Consider the following 24,463-nt stretch of genomic DNA (forward strand, 5'->3'; position numbering starts at 1 on the left):
GCAATGTCTGTTTTCTTGGAGGTGTTGAATATTTATGGGTGTAATGGTCTGTTGTACTGTTTGTATGTCTGTTTTCTTGGAATTGTTGAATATTTATGGATGGTATGGTCTGTTGTATTTTTGGTAATTCCTGTTATCCTTTTTGTGTATGTTTAAGGCTGAGTGTAGCCTGTTATCCTTTGTATGTATATTTAAGGCTGAGTGTAGCCTGTTATCCTTTGTATGTATATTTAAGGCTGAGTGTAGCCTGTTATCCTTTGTATGTATATTTAAGGCTGAGTGTAGCCTGTTATCCTTTGTATGTATATTTAAGGCTGAGTGTAGCCTGTTATCCTTTGTATGTATATTTAAGGCTGAGTGTAGCCTGTTATCCTTTTTATGTATATTTAAGGCTGAGTGTAGCCTGTTACGTCCAAATTTTCTGCAATTTACTGACCATATGATTAATAATATATTAATTGAGAGGAGAAAACATGGTATGTCAGAAAAGTTAATATTGAATAAGTTCTTTATTTTGCTGTTGATATATTTCAGAGAAGTACTTTTTGAGAAAACAAATTTTTATACCCCATCTACTATAGAAGAGGAGCATTTAGTTTTCTGGTCAGTGCATCCGTCCATCTGTTTGTCCGTCCCATATCAGGTCATGGTCAAGGAAGTTTATGATGATGCTGTGGATAGATCATATTCTTGTTTGGATATGTTAAACTGTGGATACAGTATTGTTTAATACTTATATTCATAGTTCATGGGTATAGGTGAACCATTAAGTTAGGTTTTGGGTAAAATACAAACTTTAGGCAGGTATGCAGAATTTGATGAAACCATAAAAGAAGGTGTCAACAAAATGCAAAAAAAAACCTTTATCAACAAAAATGAGTACCCACAAAAATATCTGAATACACATAATCTTTTAAGAATGCAGCCTATTTTTTCTATATTTTCAGGAATACCCACCTGTGTCTGATAAGTCACTAGAGTAAGTACTGATAATATTAGCTATAAGTCAATGGAGTAAGTACTGATAACATTAGCTATAAGTCAATGGAGTAAGTACTGATAACATTAGCTATAAGTCACTGGAGTAAGTACTGATAACATTAGCTATAAGTCACTGGAGTAAGTACTTATAACATTAGCTATAAGTCACTGGAGTAAGTACTTATAACATTATATACTGGAGAAAGTACAATTAACATTAACCATAAGTCACTTGAGTAGGAACTGTAAACATTAGATGTTAGTCACAGGAGAAAGTACTGTTAACTTTAGCTGTAAGTCACTGGATTGAGTACTGTAAACATTAGCTATAAGTCTTTGGAGTAAGTACTTTTAACATTCGATTTTGAAATCTTTTTTGATGAGTTAATGTTCTATTTTTTGACTTCTTTCTCATTAGAATTCTCCTGTTTTAGTCAATACTATTATTGCATGAATGAGGGTACACATAGCATACCTTGTAATAATTTACAAAATTGCTTCATTCCATGGCTTTCAATATTATTTTGTGTATGCTTTGATGGTTATTGTCTTAAATTAAGTCGAAAGAAAGAGTAGTAGAAGGAAACAATGGGTTTTCAGGTAGATGTCGACAAGTGATCTAACAATTATGAGACGATCAAGTTCAATTAGTGAAGACTATTAGGTTTTCTGCACTTTGATATCAGCTAAAAGCCCAGATAATCTGTTATAATGCTATTTCTGGTCTTTTCCCCCACCCTTAGACAATTTTACGCTTGTCAAAAGTATGCTTGATAATTTCTGCACATATATTGTGACATCGCTGATAACTTCAGCTTAAACATTGTGACATAGCTTATAAGTTCTGCTCAGGTTTCAAAGCAGTGATACAAAAAGTACAGAGCTACTAAGCAGGGTGATATATGCAAAGGGAAGGACCATGATTCAGAATACAAAACACTATGCACATAAGTTTCCATTAATTTCTATTAAACTCCTCAATAAAAACTGACACAAGGGTAGAACTAAGAACAGAGATTGGTTATTTTACTACTTGAATTTCCACTGGGAAAAATTTAGTTATTGTTAATGCATTTTTTCTTGCATATTTTATTTCATCGTTGTTGTATCTAGATTGTTTTGTATTGACCCAAAATATTAGTCATTAATTCATTTTATGTTTGCACCTTTGAATATTTCAGATCACTTAAAATGTTAGTTAAAGATTTCCAAGACTTAGCTGAAATTTGTTTGCTGTTGTTGCATTTGGAGGTCAGAGTTCATTGTTTCTACTTCCTGTTACCAGTGGCAAAACAGGTATAACATTATAAACTTCTATATTATATCTATATTCTTATATTTGGACTGCATGGATGTTTTACTGAGCATACCAAGCATCTAAAGTATATAACTGTGGATTCATTATTATTCGTTGGATACCAATTTTCGTTGGTTTCGTGGGTACAGGTGAACCATGAATTCAAATGTTCAACGAATATCATATTTTCAATAGGCTTTGTATACAGAGATTGGCAAAACCACGAAATCAAATATCAACGAACATGCAAGTTTTCTTCAATCCACGAAAATTGATACCCACGAAAATAAATGAATCCACAGTATACAATTATAGCCCATAAAAAAGGTGAATATTCATTTCTTTTAAGGGGCCACAATTGTGAAATTATACCAAACTTATAGTAGATGGCTTTTGAACCATTGAAAAAGCACTTACATTAACTGTAGTAACAGATTGTCAAAACACTTACGTTATATAATTATTTATGTCCTAGAATTTCTCATATGTACAACATAAGTAGACTCTTTCTGTAAAATATTGATGGCCCTGAAAAGGGCTATTTACGAAAGATATCCTTGGCACTAGATAAATTTCCAAGCTTTGTTTCATTGTCACTTGATGTCTTTTGCCATTTTGTTAACATATGCCTGATACATCATTTTGATGGGAGACAATTCATGCACAAATCAAGAAGTTCAAATTTATTCACTGGTGAATAAAAGGGTTATTCATCACTGGCTGTTAATTTCTAGGGTAATAATCCTTCCTTGCATTAAAATGAAAAATAACTGAATAATTCCATGTCACATGATAATGTCTTACCCAATAGAAATGTTTATCATATATGTAAGGTATGATATTATGATTTATTTACTATTGTATTGCATGCATGCCTGGAATTCTAGACAAAGATTCCATGCCAGGTCAGATTTGGTTTACTATACATTATTGCATCTAATTCAAAGTTTTAAAATTTTAGATTGCAGGCATGGTTTAGTCAAAGTGGATGTTCTCAATATTTAAAAATTTATAGCTTGAAAGAAAATAGTATGGGAATCAATAACCGTTAGTTAATGAACAGATTCTATTTTCAACTGATTTTTTTTTCAGTCAAATTATGCTGGTCCTATAGATGATCTTGATCCAGATTCAAATGTACTTAAACTAAATAAAGATTTATCTGCAATGGAAGAAATGTTGGTTCAGAGCTTACAACCACAAAAATTTAAGTAAGTTTAAAATGGGTTTATTATCTGAGGTTATAGGAAAACTTATCCAAGAATGCAGATATTGATAAATATGCAAAAAGTGAGGGAACAACACAATAATTTATGAATAAACCCAGCACATGAGTTATTGATCACATCTCTTAAGTCACATGTTGAATATTTTTTTATATTTGAATTCTTGGATTAGTTATTCTTTTTATTACATTGACTTAGTTTAAATAAAGTAGAACTTGCAAGGAACTACATCTTTTTCTAAGCATTCTTTATGATGTTGCATAATATACACCTGTTGTTTTAAATCATCACAGAGTGAAATTACAGGATTTTTTTAACTTGTGAACTAAAGGTTTTTATTTTCATATGAAAATAAAATGACAGTTTTTCTTTGAAAGAAACCTTATGATTGCATATCATTATAGTGTCAGGTTGTGTTTATAAACAGTGTATACATTTCTGACATATTTCTTGAAAGCTTAGTTCATTAGGCACCAGTTATATTTCTTTTGTCTTGCTACTCTCATACAAGCAGTGGATATAGTCATCACCAGAACAATAAATAGTGAATGAAACTTGACTTGAATGATACTTAAGATGTTTTGTGTCAAAATGTTGTTTTATGTTCCCTCTAAATGACATAACCACTGTGGCTATAGATAGAAAGAAATGATTGAGTATTTATAGATAAGATTATTCTTTTTTTATGCATTTGCCAAACTGCTTAACATTTTGCTGAAATGATATGACACAAATTGTTTCAAATTTTTTTTTTCAAATATTTTTTTCCTGCTCTAACATTGTTTTCTTGTCTAAAACTTGTAACTTATGTTGTTGGCCATAAAAAAATAAAATCCCTACCTACCTACCAAACCCCTTGAGGCATGGGTAGGCAACATCAAATAATTTTTAAAGGTGGCCTTATAACAAGATGGAAATGCTGTATGATTGCCCTTGAGACAACTATCCATCAGTCCACCAGAAACCAAATGATGTGGATTTGAGCAACTAGAGGTCCCTGTACAGCTTCAACAATATACAAAACTCATACCATATATATAATAAACTATAAAAGGCCCCTGCATGACAAAATGTGAAATAATTAAAGCAAAAAAAAACAAGAGCCTGATTTATGATAAAAAAGAAATGAACAACAAATATGGCAGTCAGCAACCAATAACACTAACATTCTCATGAAGTAATAATATGTTTGTTATTGCAGATATATATTTGAAAGTCTTGGATTTTTAGTTTCATCCATTTTAATGAGTAGTATACAGTACTTGAAAAAGATAAATGAGAATGGTATAAAGAAAATGTAAGTTGTAAATAATAGTGAAATATTTTTTAGGGTATTGGATTTTTTGTAGTGCTTGTGGAGAGGTTTTTTTTTCTGTTTTTCATGGAATTTATTTTCACTATGTGCATTTGCACATTTTTGCTTATTTTGATGATGCTCAGTTCATTTAGTAGAAGAAACCCAAGGGTCAACCAATGATCTTTAAATTGTAACTGACAAACATTATCACACACTGATTATTCCAGTGCACTGTTTTTTTAATAATGATACTGATAAACAGGTTTCTGCAAATTGATATTTTACAATATCCATATAAAGGAATTCTTATATTCTATATTTGGATGTATTTGTGTGATGAAATGATCTTAACAGTTTTTTCTTTGTTTTAAAATTTATGTTGATTTTGTTGTCAGACATTTTGTGAGTTAAAATATTTTTTTGAGATGGATACTGTTAAGTGGTATATTTTGCAGAGTTTAAATTTCCTCATTTTAAAGGCCAAACCAAATTAGCGATGTTTTCTTTTTGTGTTTTTCTTATGTCATATTCTGAATTTCATTATATAGGAATATTTTGGGGAAAATTTGACAAGAAGGAAGTCTTGATCCTGAATATATTTAATTAGTGTGGTCCTCAACCAGTTACCAAATTATGTAGAAATTTTTAGGGAACAAAAATACTGGATATGCTATTTGTCTGACCAATTTAAATTTTTTTAAGCAACTGAACACAAGGTAAATGAAATTACAGACAATGATTCAAAAGAAAACTTTACAAGACGACTTTCAATATTGAAAATATATTGAACCTTGCAAATTTTGCTATATATATATGGAACAAATTGAATAAATCATTCATCAGTTTCCTTTCTCTACAATAACAGAGCTTTCTTGGACCACACATTTTTGAATTATGTCTCCTCTCAGGAATATTTCATTGCAAAATCAGTATTATTCATATGCATCTAGTATGATATAGAAACCTACAAGTCTTTTGTTATAATTTTATTTCCAAAATTTCACAAAGTCATCTTTGTCAAGATACTCATAGCTAATGCCTGGGCAGGAAAATAAAGAAAATAGATACTAAATAGTTGTAATGCCTGCATCTGTGAATTAATGTGATCAAAAGCTTATATCCATGTTTAAAATGCAAGAGGAAAGTTTTCTGAAATTATTCATTGGATTTAATATTTTAGGTGTAGAAATTTATTTGCCATACAACAAAACCTGACCAACATTACAATGGCTAGAGAAACAGACCTGGATCATGCAAGACAGTATTATGAGCTCCTTTATATGAACCCTGATGTAAGTGCTTTTTATGCCGCTTAAAAAAAAATCAGAAGTATATACCGGCAGTAATGGCATTGCTCATCTGTCCTATCTTTCTGTCAAGATGGTAACTCGAATAACCCTTGTTTGATTTGATTAAAAAATATACATTGTGTAGATAATGGAAAGGGACAGAAGCCTATTGATTTTATGTCGATAGATCAAAGTTCAAGGTCACTGTTACTAATAACACATCGAATATCGCCAAACGCACTATGAACTATTTTTTTTTTATATACAACTGCAGGCAGGCTTTTATCCATGTAATCTTTAAAAACCTAAACTGTACAACTTTGAACCTTTTAATCCGCATAAATTTTTGTTTCGATCGATGAAAGTCAAATTTCCGGTAATGATATGCTATGATGAAGTGTTCATGTTATCTACTCAAAATTCTCATAGGAAAAAAAATATTTCATGTTGGAATTAAAACTAATTCTACAATTCAAAATATATTTATGAATTTGTTTATGTAGCCTTTTTTTTAAGTAACATGTTTATGAAACAATTAACACCTTTGATGATTTTTAATCTGTTAATCATTCGATCTCTGGTTAATTAGTGTCATCACTTTGTTACACGTGAGCAACAATTCAAATGTTTACTTTGCAGTTTCCTTCAATCGAGATAAATTTGTCATTTATGAATCAGCTTAGCATATTTCTGAAAGCAATTATTTTATTAAAAATTTGTTGAATGTTGTCAGTTATGAAAGACGGAACAAGTAAGTGAAAAAAAACACCTAATTTTTCAATGTCCACAAATCATATAAAACTACATATGATTATTATAAAGAATCTTCATTTCTGATTGCTCCAAATTCCTTATTTTTTTTCTTCAGAAAACTAAAATCCACGAATTTAACAACCCACGAACATGTAACTTTTGCTCAAACCACGAAAATTAAAACCCCCGAATAAAAGCACTTTCACAGTAGTTGAACTTAGACATGCCTGTTGTTATACAAGACTTCAAAAAAGAAAAAGAAAAAAACTATACAAAGTTCAGATTAAGTAACTACAAGTTAAAGGTTGATACTGGGCGATACACTTAACTAAGTGTGCCTTATGAAGAATGAATATGTGACAGATGTTTCTCTTATGATGTCGAGGTGGAAATTCATTTCCTCTTATAATGTTCTCTTTTTAGCGAAGAAAATTTTTGATTGACTTTATTACCACAGAATGGACAGCTTTTCCTAACTTTGTATGTCTTAACAGATTTATATGATTAATGACTATGGAAGATATAAAAATTACATTGAAAATAAGGGAGCATATCTTAGAAAACCTTCCAATTTAATTATACGCTAATTATTAACTATATCAAATTCCATGATACACAATATACAATACATATTTTTGTTTGCCTCTTTTTGTACATTTATTTGTGCACTAGCAATATATCTTTGATAATTTTCTATTCTATGATAATCATTGTGAAATTTTCAAATTTTGAGTATATGCCCTTTGAGGGTCCATGATTGGTCAATAAAATCTTGAATCTTGAATCTTATACATGTGCATTGAATAACCCTAATTTCATCACAATTTACTTATTAACATTCTGCAGGGCCCTCTCTGATGGCTACCATGGCTATCCTGTTGCTAGCTAATTTCATAACAGGAGAAATTAGCTAAATATTAAGTGTTTTAAAATATATAGATACGTCCAAAGTATTTAAGTACTTTAAAAGAAAATAAATCTGCATAATTTATACAGAAAAAGATTTGAATGGTTGACAAAAATTCCAAGTTAGTTAGGATATTGGGACTTTAAATGATAGTTTTTGGGTAAAGATTGCATGAAATGCAATCAAAACCCTATGGTACTGACTTGATATCTAAATCTTCCAAGGTTTATCACTACCTTTGAGATACACAAAATATAGTGCATTGATCATAACATTCTATACATCCCATCCATGAACTATTCCAGAAATTTATCAATGAAATATATGCTCATATATTCAAGTCACAAAATGATGTTATACTTGTCAAGAAAATTGCATAACTTTTGCAAGGTGCAGGAATCTAATATCTGTTCTAAAAATATCAATGATGTCATTGTTAAAGTCATCTTAAAAAAATGGAGTTATCTTCCTTTGTCGAGAATTGTAGTTGAGGTGGCAGAAACCAGTTATTTTACAATAAATCTTTAGAATTTCATTGATTTATGATTTAATTTTCTTGAAAAATCATTCAAACTTATATACAAGTAAAATTTATGGTTTCGAGTAACTAAGATGTGTACATGCTTATGTGAATATATAGAAAACCTTTAAATTTGGGTGTCTGTCCAGCATGGAGATTTGAAAATTTATAAATGCATTGCAAATAAGGCAAAAAATGTGATGCTCTGATACAAATCTAATCCTCACCTTCAGAATCCTGCTAATGTCAGACAAGAATTTTAGGCAAAATTCAAGAGATAAATGATATTTAATGAATTAGAGCCTTGTCCGCACCTATCCTTACCATCAAAATCTCAAGATATTTTTGTTTACATAAAACTGAATTTTTTCCCCACTTTGATTGGATGCCGTCAAGAGAGGAGACCACAATTTTGACTTCTGATTGGACCCATATGTGAAGGAAATCCCCAACCTGTCTATGCAACTACTTACTTATGTAGTATAATAGCCTAGAATTTACATTCATTTATTTTTTCAGTCCACATGATGCAATTATTTACCTCATTGCTTAACTATAACAAAATTTCTGCGTGGGACATATGTTCTGGTACACCAAAACTGGTACCTGCCACCTGAATCACTTACAACCAATGCTTTATACAATGCAATATTTAATTTCACTTTCCACTGATAAATTAAAGCAATTTACCCTACAGTGCTTACAATCACTTTGATTCATGCTTGTCTTTTTATAGGATGTGCTGTCATTGATTGTGGAGAAAGGACCAGATTATTCCTATACAGAATATGTCTCACTGTTCCAGTTATACCAGAAAAGCCATCCACACATTAAACCAGCCAATCTAGACACATTGTTACATAAACTTGAGGAAGTCATGAACAAAACACAGAATGGTTCATCTGCATAATAATCATATCCATTTAGAACTGGATAACTACGAGCATGTATTGTTTTATTGTGATATAAAAGTCATCATGGAGTTATGATCCAGCAGTATATGAATACAACAGTTTTTTTGAGAAAAAAAAATTCATAATATTTGCTTATGTGCGAATGATTTACAATGTTGCATATTATTGTAACTGTTCCATGTTTCCCAAAAATGTTAACTTTATGGACTAAATCAGCCTACATAATTGACAAGCATTAAATACAAGCTTTTTGAACATTGATATGCGAAGATAAATAATTACAAAACGCCACTTTAAAAACATTGCAGTATTTATTTAGCAAACATATATAATCATGATTACTATCTATGAATAGAATTGATGAAAAAGTTATTCATCCTTTTAAACAGTGCAATATTATTTTGTTTAATTTGTGATATATTGATGTTGATTGTATGTTTATATATATAAAATTGAGATAAATAACAATGTTCTTTTCATATGTTAGAGACTATTTTTGAGCTACATGTACCTCACAGAGCAAGACCAGATATTTGCTAGTCATGGGTAATGTGATGGATTCTACTGATGGAACTCAAGCTGTTTATCCTTAACAAGTGCATGAGTATTATCACATTTTTCATGCAATCTAACCCCAATTGTCACTGCCTTGAGTTTTATTTCCAGGCCTCATCTCTACCTTCGAGAGCTTAAACACCATAGCGTAGTTAGGATAACATTGTTGAGTACCTAACCAGACACATGTCATGTAACTTATTCATAACATTACTCAGATATTTAAGTTTCAAATTGATTTCTATGCGTATAACCTCAGTGGTGAAAAAAACATAATAATAAATTACATAAGTTGTGCATGGCATATAAATTTATATGTTGGTTCAACTACAATCATGCAATCATGAACAAAGGAAGATAACTTAGATTACTCTTATTCAAATTATTCCATTATATTTAATCTTAAGTTCATATTGCAAAATGAAAGCAATCTTTACCCTTTAGTACTCACTTACACTTTGATTGTTGGGTTCATGTTCCTCAACCACTAGTACTATGTGTAATAATTTATGGACTGATTTGTTATTTGTCTTGTCATAGTTTTGATTTTGGCCATTTTGTTCTGTACTTCAACTTCCTCTTTTATTGCTCACAGATAATCTTTTACGAAAAAGTTGGCATATATATTCATTAAAATGTTAACCATAGGAATATTATTCTACCAATTTTTTTGGTCTTTGCTTTAAGGTGAGACTTTAAGAATTACTTTTCATGGCCTAAGTAATACAAATAAATACCAGACTTTCATGTACATTAGCTATGGTCCTCATCTGCGTAACATCACTAATAATTTCCTGTTGTGGAATAATGGCTTCTGATGACAGATTACTGATTAATATAACGCTACTTTAGAGTTCAGGGCCCTGATTTCCTCCTTGGAACAAACTTTTCTACTCAAGTCCTGTTTATCTGACATCTGTTAACTTCTCCAACTTGGTAAGAATTTAGAATTCAAATTCAAGTGTACAATCAAACATAGTAATCATGTGGTTAATACTGTAATAGCTGGGAAAGGTTTAAATTTTAAGAGGTTACGAAATGTCATTTTTCTCGGTATAACCTGAAGTTATTGAAGGCAAAATAACTTTTAAGAGGTTAACTGAAGAAAAAGACAAATACCCATCAACAACTTCATTATAAAATTTGACTGCTGATTACTAAACTTAGCTTTCAAAATCATGAAAGATTAAAAGTTGAACCATGAGTTATTGCTCACAATTGATAGCCCCAGTTTAAGTATTAGGTAAACAGGAAGTTGATTAGCAGTGGATTAAACAGGCAACACATGGTACAGCAGGCTCACATGAAGCCTGATACCAAGTTTCAGGTAGCTCTAATTCCTAGGTCATTAGATGACAATTTCATACATGGCTAGTGTAGAAACATTTAAGGTCAAGTTACAGTAAATGGGCTATGTCACAGATTTTCTCAAAATTTTGCATACACCTTTAGATCATTGAACTGTATCTGAAAATCGAAAGATAATGCCTTTACCTCTTTTTTGTCGAGCCTGCGACTTTTGTTGCAAAAGCCAGACATAGCGATCCTACATTCCGTTGTCGGTGTCGTCGTCGGCGTCCACAAATATTCACTCTGTGGTTAAAGTTTTTGAAATTTTAATAACTTTCTTAAAATATCCTGGATTTCTACCAAACTTGGACAGAAGCTTGTTTATGATCATAAGATAGTATTCAGAAGAAATTTTGTTTAAAAAAAAATCATGTTTATCTGTATTTTACTTATAAATGGACTTAGTTTTTCTGCCAGTTAACATTACATTCGCTCTGTGGTTAAAGTTTTAAAAATTTTAATAACTTTCTTAAACTATCCTGGATTTGTACCAAAACTGAACAGAAGCTTGTTTATGATCAAAAGCTAGTATCTAGATGGAAATTTTGTAAAAATTTATTTCCAGTTTTTCTGTATATTACTTATAAATGGACTTAGTTTTTCTTCCAGTTAACATTACATACAGTCTGCAGTTGAAGTTTTTAAAACATTTATTAGATTCATAAACTGTAAATCTATTATGTACATTCCCCTATCACACTGAAAACATAGACAACAGCAAAAGTAGGCGAGACACTGGGTTCTGCGGAACCCTTACAAATTTTTTTTCTGAAATTTTACGGATTGAATTCTTTCAAAATAGGTGCCCATTTTTATAGAAAGCACATGAATTTCTGTTTTAATGGTGTAAAATAATAATAGGGTCACTGACTTCATTTTTACGGTATACATCAATCAAAGTGGTGTACTAGGTGAACAAATATAAAAAAACGTTGAAATAATTATAACGTCATCGTGTTGCAGACTGTAAAACGTCTATTTTTGACGTTTTTCACTACATTCAAGGTAACGGATTGGTTAATACACAAAAAACGAAGTCAATGACCATATGATTATTTTATATCATTAAAACAAAAATTTGTGTCTCAACAACATATAGTCTTTTAAGAAAAATCTAAATAGTAAAAATTTAAAACATGATGATTTTAAGGTAAATTTATGAACGTTTTTCTTCGATTTCACGTGCTTCCTATACAAATGTTCATCTATTTTGAAAGAATTTCAATCAGTAATATTTCAGAAAATAAACAAGATAAAGGTATTATTTTTCGATTTTCAGATATAATTCAACGAGTCCAAGTTATATGCAAAATTTTACCAAAATCTGTGACATAGCCCATTTACTGTTCCTTGACCTTAAGTGTCCAGTAAACATGAAGTTGATGATCAAAGAATGTGAAAATTTATCATACAGTAAAGCATCCTCACTTAAAAACTGGATATAGAATTGTAGAAAGTTCGTCACTTTGTGTGGATTGTAGTTACTAAAAAAAAGGTAGGGGATATTTCAATGGATGGTTGGAAATAAGGATGGGACAACACAAAGATGGGTATTAAAACAAGGAATTATTTGAATCTGGAATAAATTTTGAATTCTGGAAAATTGATTAGAAATGTATGATGAAAACTAACCCAACTAAATAGGGTTAGCCATGCGCGCATGGCTAAGGTTGATTTTACTTTCACTATCATTTCAGTATGAACTAACTCACCCCCTTAGCCATGCACGCATGGCTAACCCTATTTAGTTGGGTTAGTTTTCATCATAAATTTCTCATCAATTTTCCAGAATTCAAAATTATTCCAGATTCAAATAATTCCTTGTTTTAAGGGGAAAAACAGTATACCCAACCTAGAGGGGGAAGAATATTTAACATCAGACTCTATGGAAATAGATATACCTGAGAAATCTACTGATATATTTATTTTTAGCCCATTTAGCACTAATGACTCTCTTTTTATCAGATTCTATCTGTACTATCCCGATAAAAAAAAATATAACAACAAATTGCTTGAAATTATAGTAATGTTAGTGCTCACCTTGCCTTTCATTCAAATGAAATAGATTTTCTGGAGATTTCCTATTTCATGTTGAAGGCTAACCCATATCTAACAGAAAACTAATGTTATTCTGGCAGAAATCTTCATGGTTCATCATAGTTTACTTTGACAACAAATTGGTTCAATATTTGCATTGTTTACATGTATGATATTAAAAATAAGTTGTTAATATCTGCATTGTTTACATGTATGATATTAAAAATAAGTTGTTAATATCTGCATTGTTTACATGTATGATATTAAAAATAAGTACCATTTGTCAAACACTGATATAAGAGAAGATCCAATTCTTTTTTTATAAAATTTAACATATTCAAGAAAATTTAAATTTGCATTATTATTTCTACTAACCTAAGTCTTTTTGAAGATTTTTTTTATAAATTGTAGCAAAATGTAATTGGTTTACAGTTCCCATATCTATTATTCAACTAGAATTTCCTTAGGTTTTATGAAAAATATATTCATATTCAATATTAATATATTTATAGCAAAAGAATGTCACAATGTACTCCACTTAAATGAGCATAATCAATTTAAGGCACTTTAATTTCTAATCGATCCTCTAAAAACTTCACCGTCAGAAAACCACTTAGTTGCCCTTCCTAAACAATCATATGACAATTTTCACTAAGCTTACTGGCAACACAAAGTTTGACCACATCCGACCTCTCTGTAACACACCAAAGCTATACCTGTGAAAGATTATCTCGCATAATCCCGAAAATATATTCCAATAAAATATGCAGTTACCTCTATAGGCCGACTTACGGGTATCTTTATATTCCTTTAGTATGTTACATATCATGTAAGAAAGTGGTCTCGATAGGTTGGTAAACTCTGCATTAACCCCTGTAGTTTCCTGATGTTTCTGTCAACAGTAATAGTACTCTGAAACCAAAAATTGCACATATCTTTAAGGATGAGATACAGAAGAGATCTTTCGTTGTTAAATTGTGCTACTGTTAATGACCGAAAGCTGAAGACAACTTTCTTGTCAATACAATTGTATGCAAAAATATATAGTTGATTTTTTTCTTGCAATGATGACAAAACATTTTTTCAAGCAGAACACAAACCATTGCAAAAGAAGAAAAAAAATCGATCTTGTTCTTTGGCTAAAAGCAGAAAACCTCATTGCAGGAAACAGTGTATGATTAGGGCGAATAATTGGGATAACAAAAATTTAAAAGAATAAAGTATGAAAATCTGATATTCATTATTGTCCTTTTTTTCATTTAACTCGCCTGACCTAAAAGGCTATCCTTTTGCGTCCATCTTCCTTCGTCAGTCCGGTGTCCGGTGTAAATTTTTCAAAGATCTCTGGAATTACTGGACCAATTTCAATCTTACTTGGGCTGAATGATCCTTAGGGTATCTAATATAGAGCTTGTGTTTTTGTATCGCCTGCGACGAAAGTCGCGGAAGGCGAGACATAGGTGTTGCTTTTTCTGCGTCGTCGTCGATGTTGGCTGCGTCAACAATTGTTAAGGTTTCTGCTGAAGTCAGTTTGACAGGAACTATACTTGTGACAGATCAATGATATTTTTAGGCAGTTAAGCTGCCTTATGCTAGCACAGCAGATTTGCTTTTTTTCCCAACGAATGCTGAAATTGGTGCCATTGCCATTATCTAGCAGGCTTGTAAGTTAATTATAACTAATTAGACATTTTTATGCCCCCACAACTAAAAGTTGGGGGCATATTGTTTTACCCCCGTCCGTCCATCCGTCCGTCCCATTATGGGTATATAGTTATTCCACATAACTTCTCCTACAGTTTGAAGGCTAGGAAGTTTTCACTTTGCTGGCTGTTTGTACATATATTGATGGTGTGTATGTGGTCAGGGTTTTGATTTTTATTCATATTTGCTCTTTTGGGAGATAGTTGAACTATGTCATTTTTGGAGTATATACTTGCATAAGAGGTGCATAGCGTTTCCGGATAACTCCTCCTACAGTTTGAATGCTAGAAAGTTTTCACTTTGCAGGCTGTTTGTACATATATTGAAGGTGTGCATGTGGTCAGGGTTTGAATTTTTATTAATATTTGCTCTTTTGGGAGATAGTTGAACTTTGTCATTTTTGGAGTATATACTTGCATAAGAGGTGCATAGCATTTCCGGATAACTCCTCCTACAGTTTGAATGCTAGGAAGTTTTCACTTTGCTGGCTGTTTGTACATATATTGAAGGTGTGCATGTTGTCAGGATTTTGATTTTTATTAATATTTGCTGAATTGGGAGAAAGTTGGACTTTGTCATTTTTGGAGTATATACTTGCATAAGAGGTGCTTAAAAATAGATGTCATACAATGCTGATTAAGGAGCTACCATTTGATCTGAACCTTTGACCTATGTGCTCCCATGCTCAACTTTGTGTATTTTTAAATAACACTTTGCATCTGCGGGGGCATCATTTGTGGCTCCTAGACACAATAATATCTCGAAGAAAGTCCTACATTGACTTTGTTATAATACAGTTACTTCAGAATGGAGTGCGGGGGCATCACTTTGTCTAGTTTTCATACTTTTAATCCTGCAATTCAAAAAACATGTCCAGAATAACCTTAAACGATCAACCGAAAATAATTAACGTTGCACATGGGAAAAAGGGCTCAATAGAAATTCATACATTGTTTTTATCCCCTGTGCTTTTGGTAAAGATGTTAAAGAACAATTGTAAGAAATATTTCATCGCTGAAAATTTCTAAATACCACTCGTTTACATTTGACAAATGGCAACATGCGCAGGAATATACTTTGCACATTTGAATTCCTTCGAAGTTCCTATTATATTATTCCGTTAGTCCTATAACATTAGCCTTCGTAGGATCATATCGTTTGCTTTCGACGTTTTTTATCGGATATTTTTTTTACTATCAATGCCGAACCTATTTGCCATATTCATACATGAAAATTGTGGATTAAACCTGGTTTTATAGCTAGCTAAACCTCTCACTTTTATGACAGTCTCATAGAATTCCATTATATTGACAACAGTGTGTGAGCAAAACAAACAGACATAATAGGTAAAAATGTCAAAAGAGTACAGCAGTCAACATTGTGTTATAATCTAAACCATTATAAAAACAAACAACTATGTCAACACAGAAAAAAGGGCATATAGACACTCTATAGACAAAGCACATAAGCAAAAATGTAAGACAAGAATACAAAAAAATTATCATAGCACAATAACACAATGGCGGGATGTATAAATACCGAGCCACGACAAAAGGATATTACCAAAAATGAACTAAACGGTATAGATCAAAGATGTTCTCGTTTTTATCAGTACATATCAGTTTGAAGACTATTTCGTGCCCCATGCCCCCTAAGTCATGGTACAGTGACTTTGAAATTTCAATGTTCAGTTTTCTGCTTAAGTCAGTTTGATAGGAATTGATTCTGATTGATTAATGATATTTTCTATAAAGTTGCATACTATTTTAAGGCCCTGCCCCCGTAGGCCATGGTCCATTGACTTTAAATTAATTAGCAATTTTTAATTTTAAGTTTTCTACTTAAACAGTTTGATAGGAACTACTTGTGATAGATCAATGATTATTTACTATAAAGTTGCATTATTATCAATACTTATCAGTTTGACGACTATTTCGAGGCCTTGTCCCCTTATTAAAGCCTTGTATTTTGAAATAGCAAAATGGAAGCATATAGCAAGAGTTGTTGTAAGGGTTATTTTACGTGATAAGGGCCTGACATATTTATGTACTATAACATATATGTACTGCTGATTGCATCCCAAATAAAGGCAACAGTAGTATACCGGTGTTCAAATCAGACCAACTGTAACGCCGGATTCAGTAATCATTCACAGCAAAACGCCCCTTAACAGACCTCCATAATAAGTTGTAACTTGCTGTTTAGAGAACATGTAGCAACACAAGAATAGCGCCTTATGTGTATCTCAAAGTCACATGAGACATAACAAGAAGCAATAGATCTAACTTAATTGCAAATTCAAGAAATCCCTAGTACTTGTTTGAGCGGAATTCTTGCCCCCGATGTCGACAACGTCGATTGTTGAAATGGGACTTATATGTATATGTAAACACGCAAAATTGCGGTAATTAATAAACTACAGAGTAACGAGTAAAAAATGTCTTAAACATACTGTTACAATGTGTCCGATAATAGTTATAGAATAGAGAAACACAACAAACTTTCAGATGATTTGTTAGATAACTTTGCACGCAATAATATATGATGAGGGCGAACAATTCGGATAATAAATATTTAAATGAATAAAAACTGAAACTGAGATATGTATTAGTCATTTTTATTATTATGACAGTTTTTTCTTTGGATTTTCTTCTTTTCAGGGAAAAATTTAAAATAAAAAATGAACGAAAGGAAAGCGGACGGTAGTATCTAATCGCACCAATCGTCAAGTGTTTAGTATATTTTTTACTTTATCCATATGATTACATCTACATTGTTGATAAAAATAGTTGATGAGACAGAAATTTATGAGAAAAGAAACTAAGAAATGAAGTACTATTTAATTTGAATAAAGCCTTCACTCTTTTCGTTTGTTTGTACAATCTGTATTGGTAAACAATTAAGAAAATCAATTGTGATATGTTTGAATTATATTGGCATATATTCCATGAATAATCAGGGGGACAAAATACCAACAAATTAAATGAAATAAAAGTGGGGCGTTCGAAACGAAAGGTGACAAATTTAAACAGAAAATGGAAAAAATAAGATGTTCAAGGCAGACATTTTGGCTTTGAAAATTTTACATTGTTGATAAAAAAAAAGTTGATGAGACAGCAATTTATCGAGCAAAACCATTGAATTAGTGGGTTTCTGAATAATGGAAAAAAGGATTTTAATTAAACGGCCATTTACAATCTCAGAACTTTTATGATCTCAATTCTAAATATTTTTTTTAAGTTGTAATGCTTCTTCTAGGGACAGTATGCCAGTGATTGTAATAACTTCAATGCCTTCCTCATTAAAACAAATTGATTTTCTTAGATTCTTTGGTTAATTTAAGCTTATGCATTTAAGCAGATACACGTTTAAAAATATAAAAACCTACAAAGAACAAATGTGGATTTTCCTGATACAGGTAAATCCAGAAAAGAGCTTCGGATCACAAAATTTATGAAGTGCTATTTTCATTTACTAGCACTTGGTCAATACCTTTGCTGGTGGACTGTTTGTACAGTCGAGGGTATCACCAACACAGTGGTCAGTGCTTCTGCGCTGAAATAATTTATAACATACTTTTCTTAAATTCCCCGTTGATAAAAAGATACTTTTAAGAAACTAAAGTTCCAACTGCCTCTTACAAAGTTAACCTAAGATGAATTTGGGTATTCTTTTAATGTCCCTTTTGGTCATATAGGTTGCTTTTAAATGTTTCGGTTTGAGGGTTCCTGATTGATGAGGTTAAATCCAGAAAACGTTTCAGACGCACGCAATTCATTAAGTGTTATTTTCGTTGACGTTAACAGTCAAACATTCATGTTCAAAGGTCACTATTTATCATATTTCATAAGGGATTTTACTTGATAATATTTATTTCATTATCAGTTAAATATTGCAAAGCTTCGGTTACAGAAATGAATTAAAATACAATGCTAAGATGATCGTCATATAAAAAAAATATTCAATAAACGACAAAGGCAGTGGGAAACACCAAAACAAGGAAATTTTTCTCATCGGATCTGTCAAGTAGGGGAATATTTCTCATTCAGTGAAAAGTATGAGTATTTCCTTTTTCTTAGTTGTCAGACATTTAAGTTCAATGTCTCGCTCTCTTAATTCGATTATCTTTTAAGAAGACATTATTGGGATGTTGCATCTGCAATAACTTTTGAGTGGATCCATATATAGACATTGGAGGCTTTCAAAGCCAAAATGTCTGCCTTGAACATCTTATTTTTTCCATTTTCTGTTTAAATTTGTCACCTTTCGTTTCGAACGCCCCACTTTTATTTCATTTAATTTGTTGGTATTTTGTCCCCCTGATTATTCATGGAATATATGCCAATATAATTCAAACATATCACAATTGATTTTCTTAATTGTTTAACAATACAGATTGTACAAACAAGTGAAAAGAGTGAAGGCTTTATTCAAATTAAATAGTACTTCATTTCTTAGTTTCTTTTCCCATAAATTTCTGTCTCATCAACTATTTTTATCAACAATGTAGATATAATCATATAGATAAAACATCTACTAAACACTTGACGATTGATGCGATTAGATACTACCGTCCGCTTTCCTTTCCTTTCGTTCATTTTTTATTTTAAATTTTTCCCTGAAAAGAAGAAAATCCAAAGAAAAAAACTGTCATAATAATAAAAATGACTAATAAATATCTTTGTTTCAGTTTTTATTCTTTTAAATATTTATTATCCGAATTGTTCGCCCTAAGCAGAAAACTGAACATTGAAATTTCAAAGTCACTGTACCATGACTTAGAGGGCATGGGGTTCGAAATAGTCTTCAAACTGATATGAACTGATAGAAATGCAATTTTATCGAGAACATCTTTGATCTATACTGTTTAGTTCATTTTTGGTAATATCCTTTTGGCATGGCACGGTATTTATACATCCCGCCATTGTGTTATTGTGCTATGATCAATTTTTTTTTGTATTCTTGTCTTTCATTTTTGCTTATGTGCTTTGTCTATAGAGTGTCTTTGTGTCATTTTGTTTTTCTTTGTTGACATAGTTGTTTGTTTTTATAATGATTTAGATTATAACACAATGTTGACTGCTGTACCCCAATTTTTGACATTTTTACCTATTATGTCTGTTTGTTTTGCTCACACATTGTTGTCAATATAATGGAATTCTATGAGACTGTCATAAAAGTGAGAGGTTAAGCTAGCTATAAAACCAGGTTTAAACCACAATTTTCATGTATGAAAAGGGCAAATAATTTGAATAGGCTCCATTACAATTTTGATAAAGAAACTGACCGAAAGCTAAAAAAAAAAGTAAGAAACACACATTTCCTTCATGATTTAAACCATCTTGGCTGCTTAAACTTTAAATTCTTAGACTTACTCCTGAAGTCTATATCCAGAAATGACAATTGTCAACAGCAAAACATGTTGAATTTACTTTCATTCATACTCTAATGGTCATGTTATAGAATTTAAGCATTGATATGAAAATAAGAAGATGAGGTACGATTGCTAATGAAACAACTCTGCACCAGATACCAAATAGCGTAGAAGTTAGCAATTATAGGTAACTGTACGACCTTCAAAAATGAGCAAAACCCATACCGAATAAGTCTGGTTTCCACTACTTTTACAATATGGTGACTCAATATTGTTAGGTTTAAATCTCATTATAAAATTTGTTATTCCATCTGTACATGCGTGTGTGTCACAAAATCATGACCGTATTTTCGTGCTCTAATGGTGAGGATTTTTTAATGAACTTAATTTTGTTCTCAAGATACTGTAAATTGTCAGTACATTCTTCTCAGATTATGTTGAATACTCTCCATTCCCAATTTGGTTATAGTAATAGAAATTCTCATGTTTATACATGTTTGGCTCTGCACACTTCTGATGAAGTTAAATCTATAAAATCTAAGAAATTCAAACAGTAAGATGTTCATATTTGGTATTGATACTCTAAGTTTGCAAAACTGGGAATTTACAGATATAGTGGTAAACTTAAATATGTCCATTCAACCTTTAAAGTGTCCCTGTACCTATCACAATTCGTTATTAAGCATAGACTAACAGTCAATCAGGAGTGGTAGCTACTAATTAGAACCCTGCCGTTTAATCAACAGAAGACCTATAGTAATCAGCTTGTCCGTCCTTGCATGTGCCCTTCTGTCCGTTTGTCAATCATGTACTATCCTACCTTAAAATCGTTTGGTGTTCGGTAATGAAACTTGGAATGAATAGTCTCCACTCCTCTTAGAAGATGTGTTGCGTACAAGGAAGAAAAATGCACGTTGAAAATCACTATTAAAAACTTAGTTCAACTGAGCCACCCGTGTGCATATGTCCAAAAAATCGTGTTGCTCATGTTAGTAAAAACCCGGTGATAAGTCTAAAACGGTACATCACATTCGAGGAAAAGAGGACGGAATTGTAGTTACGACAATTGATATATCCGTCGTTATCTGTGAAATAGATATTCATAACGATCAACCAACTAGTAATGGCGTCCGTAAAATTTTCGTAAAGTAATGTTTAAACTTTACCTCTTGCCTAGAAAATGTGGCATACAAATGGTAAATAAACAGCACGTCATTGTCAATTTGGTGATCATGGTAAAAGAACTTAGTTTAACCTAGACATTCCTGTGTATACACATGTAACTGGAATAACCATAGCATAGCAATGTAATGATTTACATACTGCGAGACCCTATGTGATGGCTACCATCACTATCTTTTAGGGGAGTGTCTAAACATGACAGAAAAAACGTGGACAGTTATTTTCCAAACTTTATCCCGGCTACTTTTGTTTAACTCAACATATGGTCTAAATTCCAACTGTTTAGTAAAGAACAGAATATTTACTTACATTTTTTGTAAAGTTTCGAAAAAAAAAATCAGCTTGAGAAAAAACTACAAAGCCAGGGCAGTTATTTGTTGTGAAATTAGTCTGAGAATTAAAACCCTGCTTTGTTCGGCACATTAGACGGAATATGCTATTATAAACATTACTGGCAAATAAAGAAGGGTTTCTTGTGATCACTCAGTCAAAGGCGTGAATCTCTTTTTTTTTTAAAGATTTTAAAGTGTAATAAACTTTTACCGGGTATGAAGTATACCATTTACTCTGAAACCAGAATGTGTCTTTAAAAAGCAAGATATTCAACAAAACAAGACAATGCGGAAAATTCAGCCTTAGAAAGTTTATTTAAGATTAAAAAAAAAAAGTATATTTTCTTGTCGAAAATGTTTTCATTTTTTATTTTGCATAAAATTTCGAAGTCACGAAAGTATGGCGACCAATTAACTTTTCAATAGTCTTGGGTCCTGGCTCACTGCACGACTTTATACTGACTCGGAGAAGAGGTTGGACACATCATTGTAATTCTAATAAATACACAAATGGTTTAAGGGGGTTTAAGGGGGTAGGTTGTATTGGAAGTCATTTGTGCGTTTTAACCTAGCAGCAATTGAAACAGCGATCTAGCATTTATGTTGTTAACATTTGGTTATGAGAATAATGACAAGTACGTCTAAACAAGTGACAAATCTGTCGTAGAGTTGTCACTTGTTTAAACGTACTTATCAAAATAATTATTTCTGTGACTGTATCTTACGATCCTTTACGATAAATATTTAGCTAATCTGCAATCAATTCCATCTTCATGCCTAATATACCATGTACTGTGTTACAACTCTAGATTCTACTGAAGAGGAAAGGTAACACTAGGCCACCTAAAGCTGAATTATAAGTTCAATCTAGGTGACTAGTGGTCTAGAGCGATGGACACAGTGCAGGCGGTGATGTCTCGATATCCCATTAGCATGAGTTCGAATCCACGCGAGGGAAGAACAAAATTTGCTTCCGCAAATTTGCAGATTTAACATTGTTGTGCTGATATTTAGAGTAAATCTGAATATAAAATGTGTTTTCAGCCGTGTATCAACTTCACTGGTGACCCAATGGATGGAGTTGTCACTTGTTTAGACGTACTAATCATATATATATGAACAAGAACTAAATTTGTTCATTCAACATGCCAACGATGCCCATCCCTCAATAAAATTCACATATGAAATCTCTGACTCTAAGATCACATTTCTTGACACTACAACGCAAGTGAGGGATGGAAACATATTTACAGATCTGTATTGCAAGCCCACAAACAAACATCAATATCTATCTCCTTTGAGTTGTCACCCTAAACATTGCACCAAGAGCATTCCCTACAGCCAGGCCATACGAATAAAAAGGATTTGCTCCACCAACGATATTGCAAAAAAACGACTACAAGAACTTCGCGGTCACCTAAAACATCGGGGCTACAAAAGAAAAGACATTGATAAAGGTTTTTCTCGTGCTAACAACATCAGCCGAGATGAACTTTTACAATATAAAGTCAAAAAGGTCAACAGGAGGGTGCCTTTTGTGTTGACTTACCATCCAAAATTTGACAACTTATCTCACCTAATCCGCAAAAATTGGAAAGAAATCGAAAAACATCCTAAACTATCCAAGATCTTTCCCGAGCCACCTGTACTGGCTTTCCGTAGGCCCAAAAGCCTTAAAGACTTGCTGGTGAGAGCTGATTTATCCTCTCAAGCAGGCTCTTCTTCTGTGGGCTCTTGCAAGGGTTGCGGGAACAAACGATGTCTGACTTGCAAACAAATACTGGTTACCCAGACTTTTAACAGTCACTCCACTGGTACAGAATACACCATATTTTGCAATGTTAATTGCAAGACTACAAATGTTGTGTATCTCCTACAGTGTAAATGTGGTAAACAGTATGTTGGCGAGTCAGAACAGCCGTTTCACAAACGAATGAACGGTCATCGTAGCGACTACCAATGCAAGCCAGACCTCCCTCTCAGTCGACATTTGAGATCCCCTGGCCACACTAAGGCAGATCTCAATCGACTGACCATTACAATCATTGACCACAACTCTGCTTGGTCTAGGGAGGATAGACTCACTCGGGAAAGATTTTGGATAAGAAAATTAACAACTTTGGCACCAAATGGGATAAATGAAAAGATGTAGTTCGACTCCATGCAGTGCTTCACATTTGGGTTATATTACTTATTATTACAGTCTCTGTTTCTATTTCTTTACTTTACTCATCTCTAAAATCTGTTGAATATACCAATTTAAATTGCTTAATTTTTGAGGGATGTGAAAGTGCCAAGCCACGTTCAACTAGTTAACCTTAGTCAAAATTTATTATCATATTTTAACGGCCGTTTGTTTGCGATGTTTAAATACGCAGACTCTGTTGTAACTACTCTACCGTTGTCAAATTTGAAATATTTACAAATTTAGATCGTTCAGTGCTGTTTATTTGGAATTCTTATTGACGCAATCGTTCTTGTAACATCATAACTGTCGTCACCGTTAAAGCTTTAGAATTGTGCTAGTTCATATCGCACATTATTATTTTTATTTAAAGCATATATTTGAACTCTCTGCTGTAATTAGTCATATAACCTATGTCGTGTTTAACACATATTTAGAATTGTGCGAGCGTCTAACCTGATGTTCGGTTTGACTTTTTTATTGTATAAATTTCAAGATTGTTATAGTTTAATTTAAGTAGACTGATATATGATTCATTCAACATCACAATCATATTTACT

General features: G+C 32.1%; 1 protein-coding gene across 9 annotated transcripts in view; it reads left to right on the plus strand.

Annotated features, from left to right (window-relative positions):
• LOC127735722 (exocyst complex component 4-like) overlaps positions 1-9,652 on the plus strand; it is a 58,448-nt gene extending 48,796 nt beyond the window's left edge. For all 9 annotated transcript variants that reach the window (XM_052245991.1, XM_052245994.1, XM_052245992.1 and 6 more), the window contains 6 exons: positions 948-979; positions 2,163-2,277; positions 3,371-3,489; positions 4,706-4,801; positions 5,982-6,093; positions 9,007-9,652. In XM_052245991.1, coding sequence (XP_052101951.1) covers positions 948-979; positions 2,163-2,277; positions 3,371-3,489; positions 4,706-4,801; positions 5,982-6,093; positions 9,007-9,180 — 648 coding nt within the window. In that variant the 3' untranslated portion in view covers positions 9,181-9,652. The remainder of the gene's footprint in view (positions 1-947; positions 980-2,162; positions 2,278-3,370; positions 3,490-4,705; positions 4,802-5,981; positions 6,094-9,006) is intronic.
• The last annotated feature ends 14,811 nt before the right edge of the window (positions 9,653-24,463 follow it).

This window comes from Mytilus californianus, unplaced genomic scaffold, assembly GCF_021869535.1.
Source record: "Mytilus californianus isolate M0D057914Y unplaced genomic scaffold, xbMytCali1.0.p SCAF_3, whole genome shotgun sequence".
Classification (NCBI taxonomy): domain Eukaryota; kingdom Metazoa; phylum Mollusca; class Bivalvia; order Mytilida; family Mytilidae; genus Mytilus; species Mytilus californianus.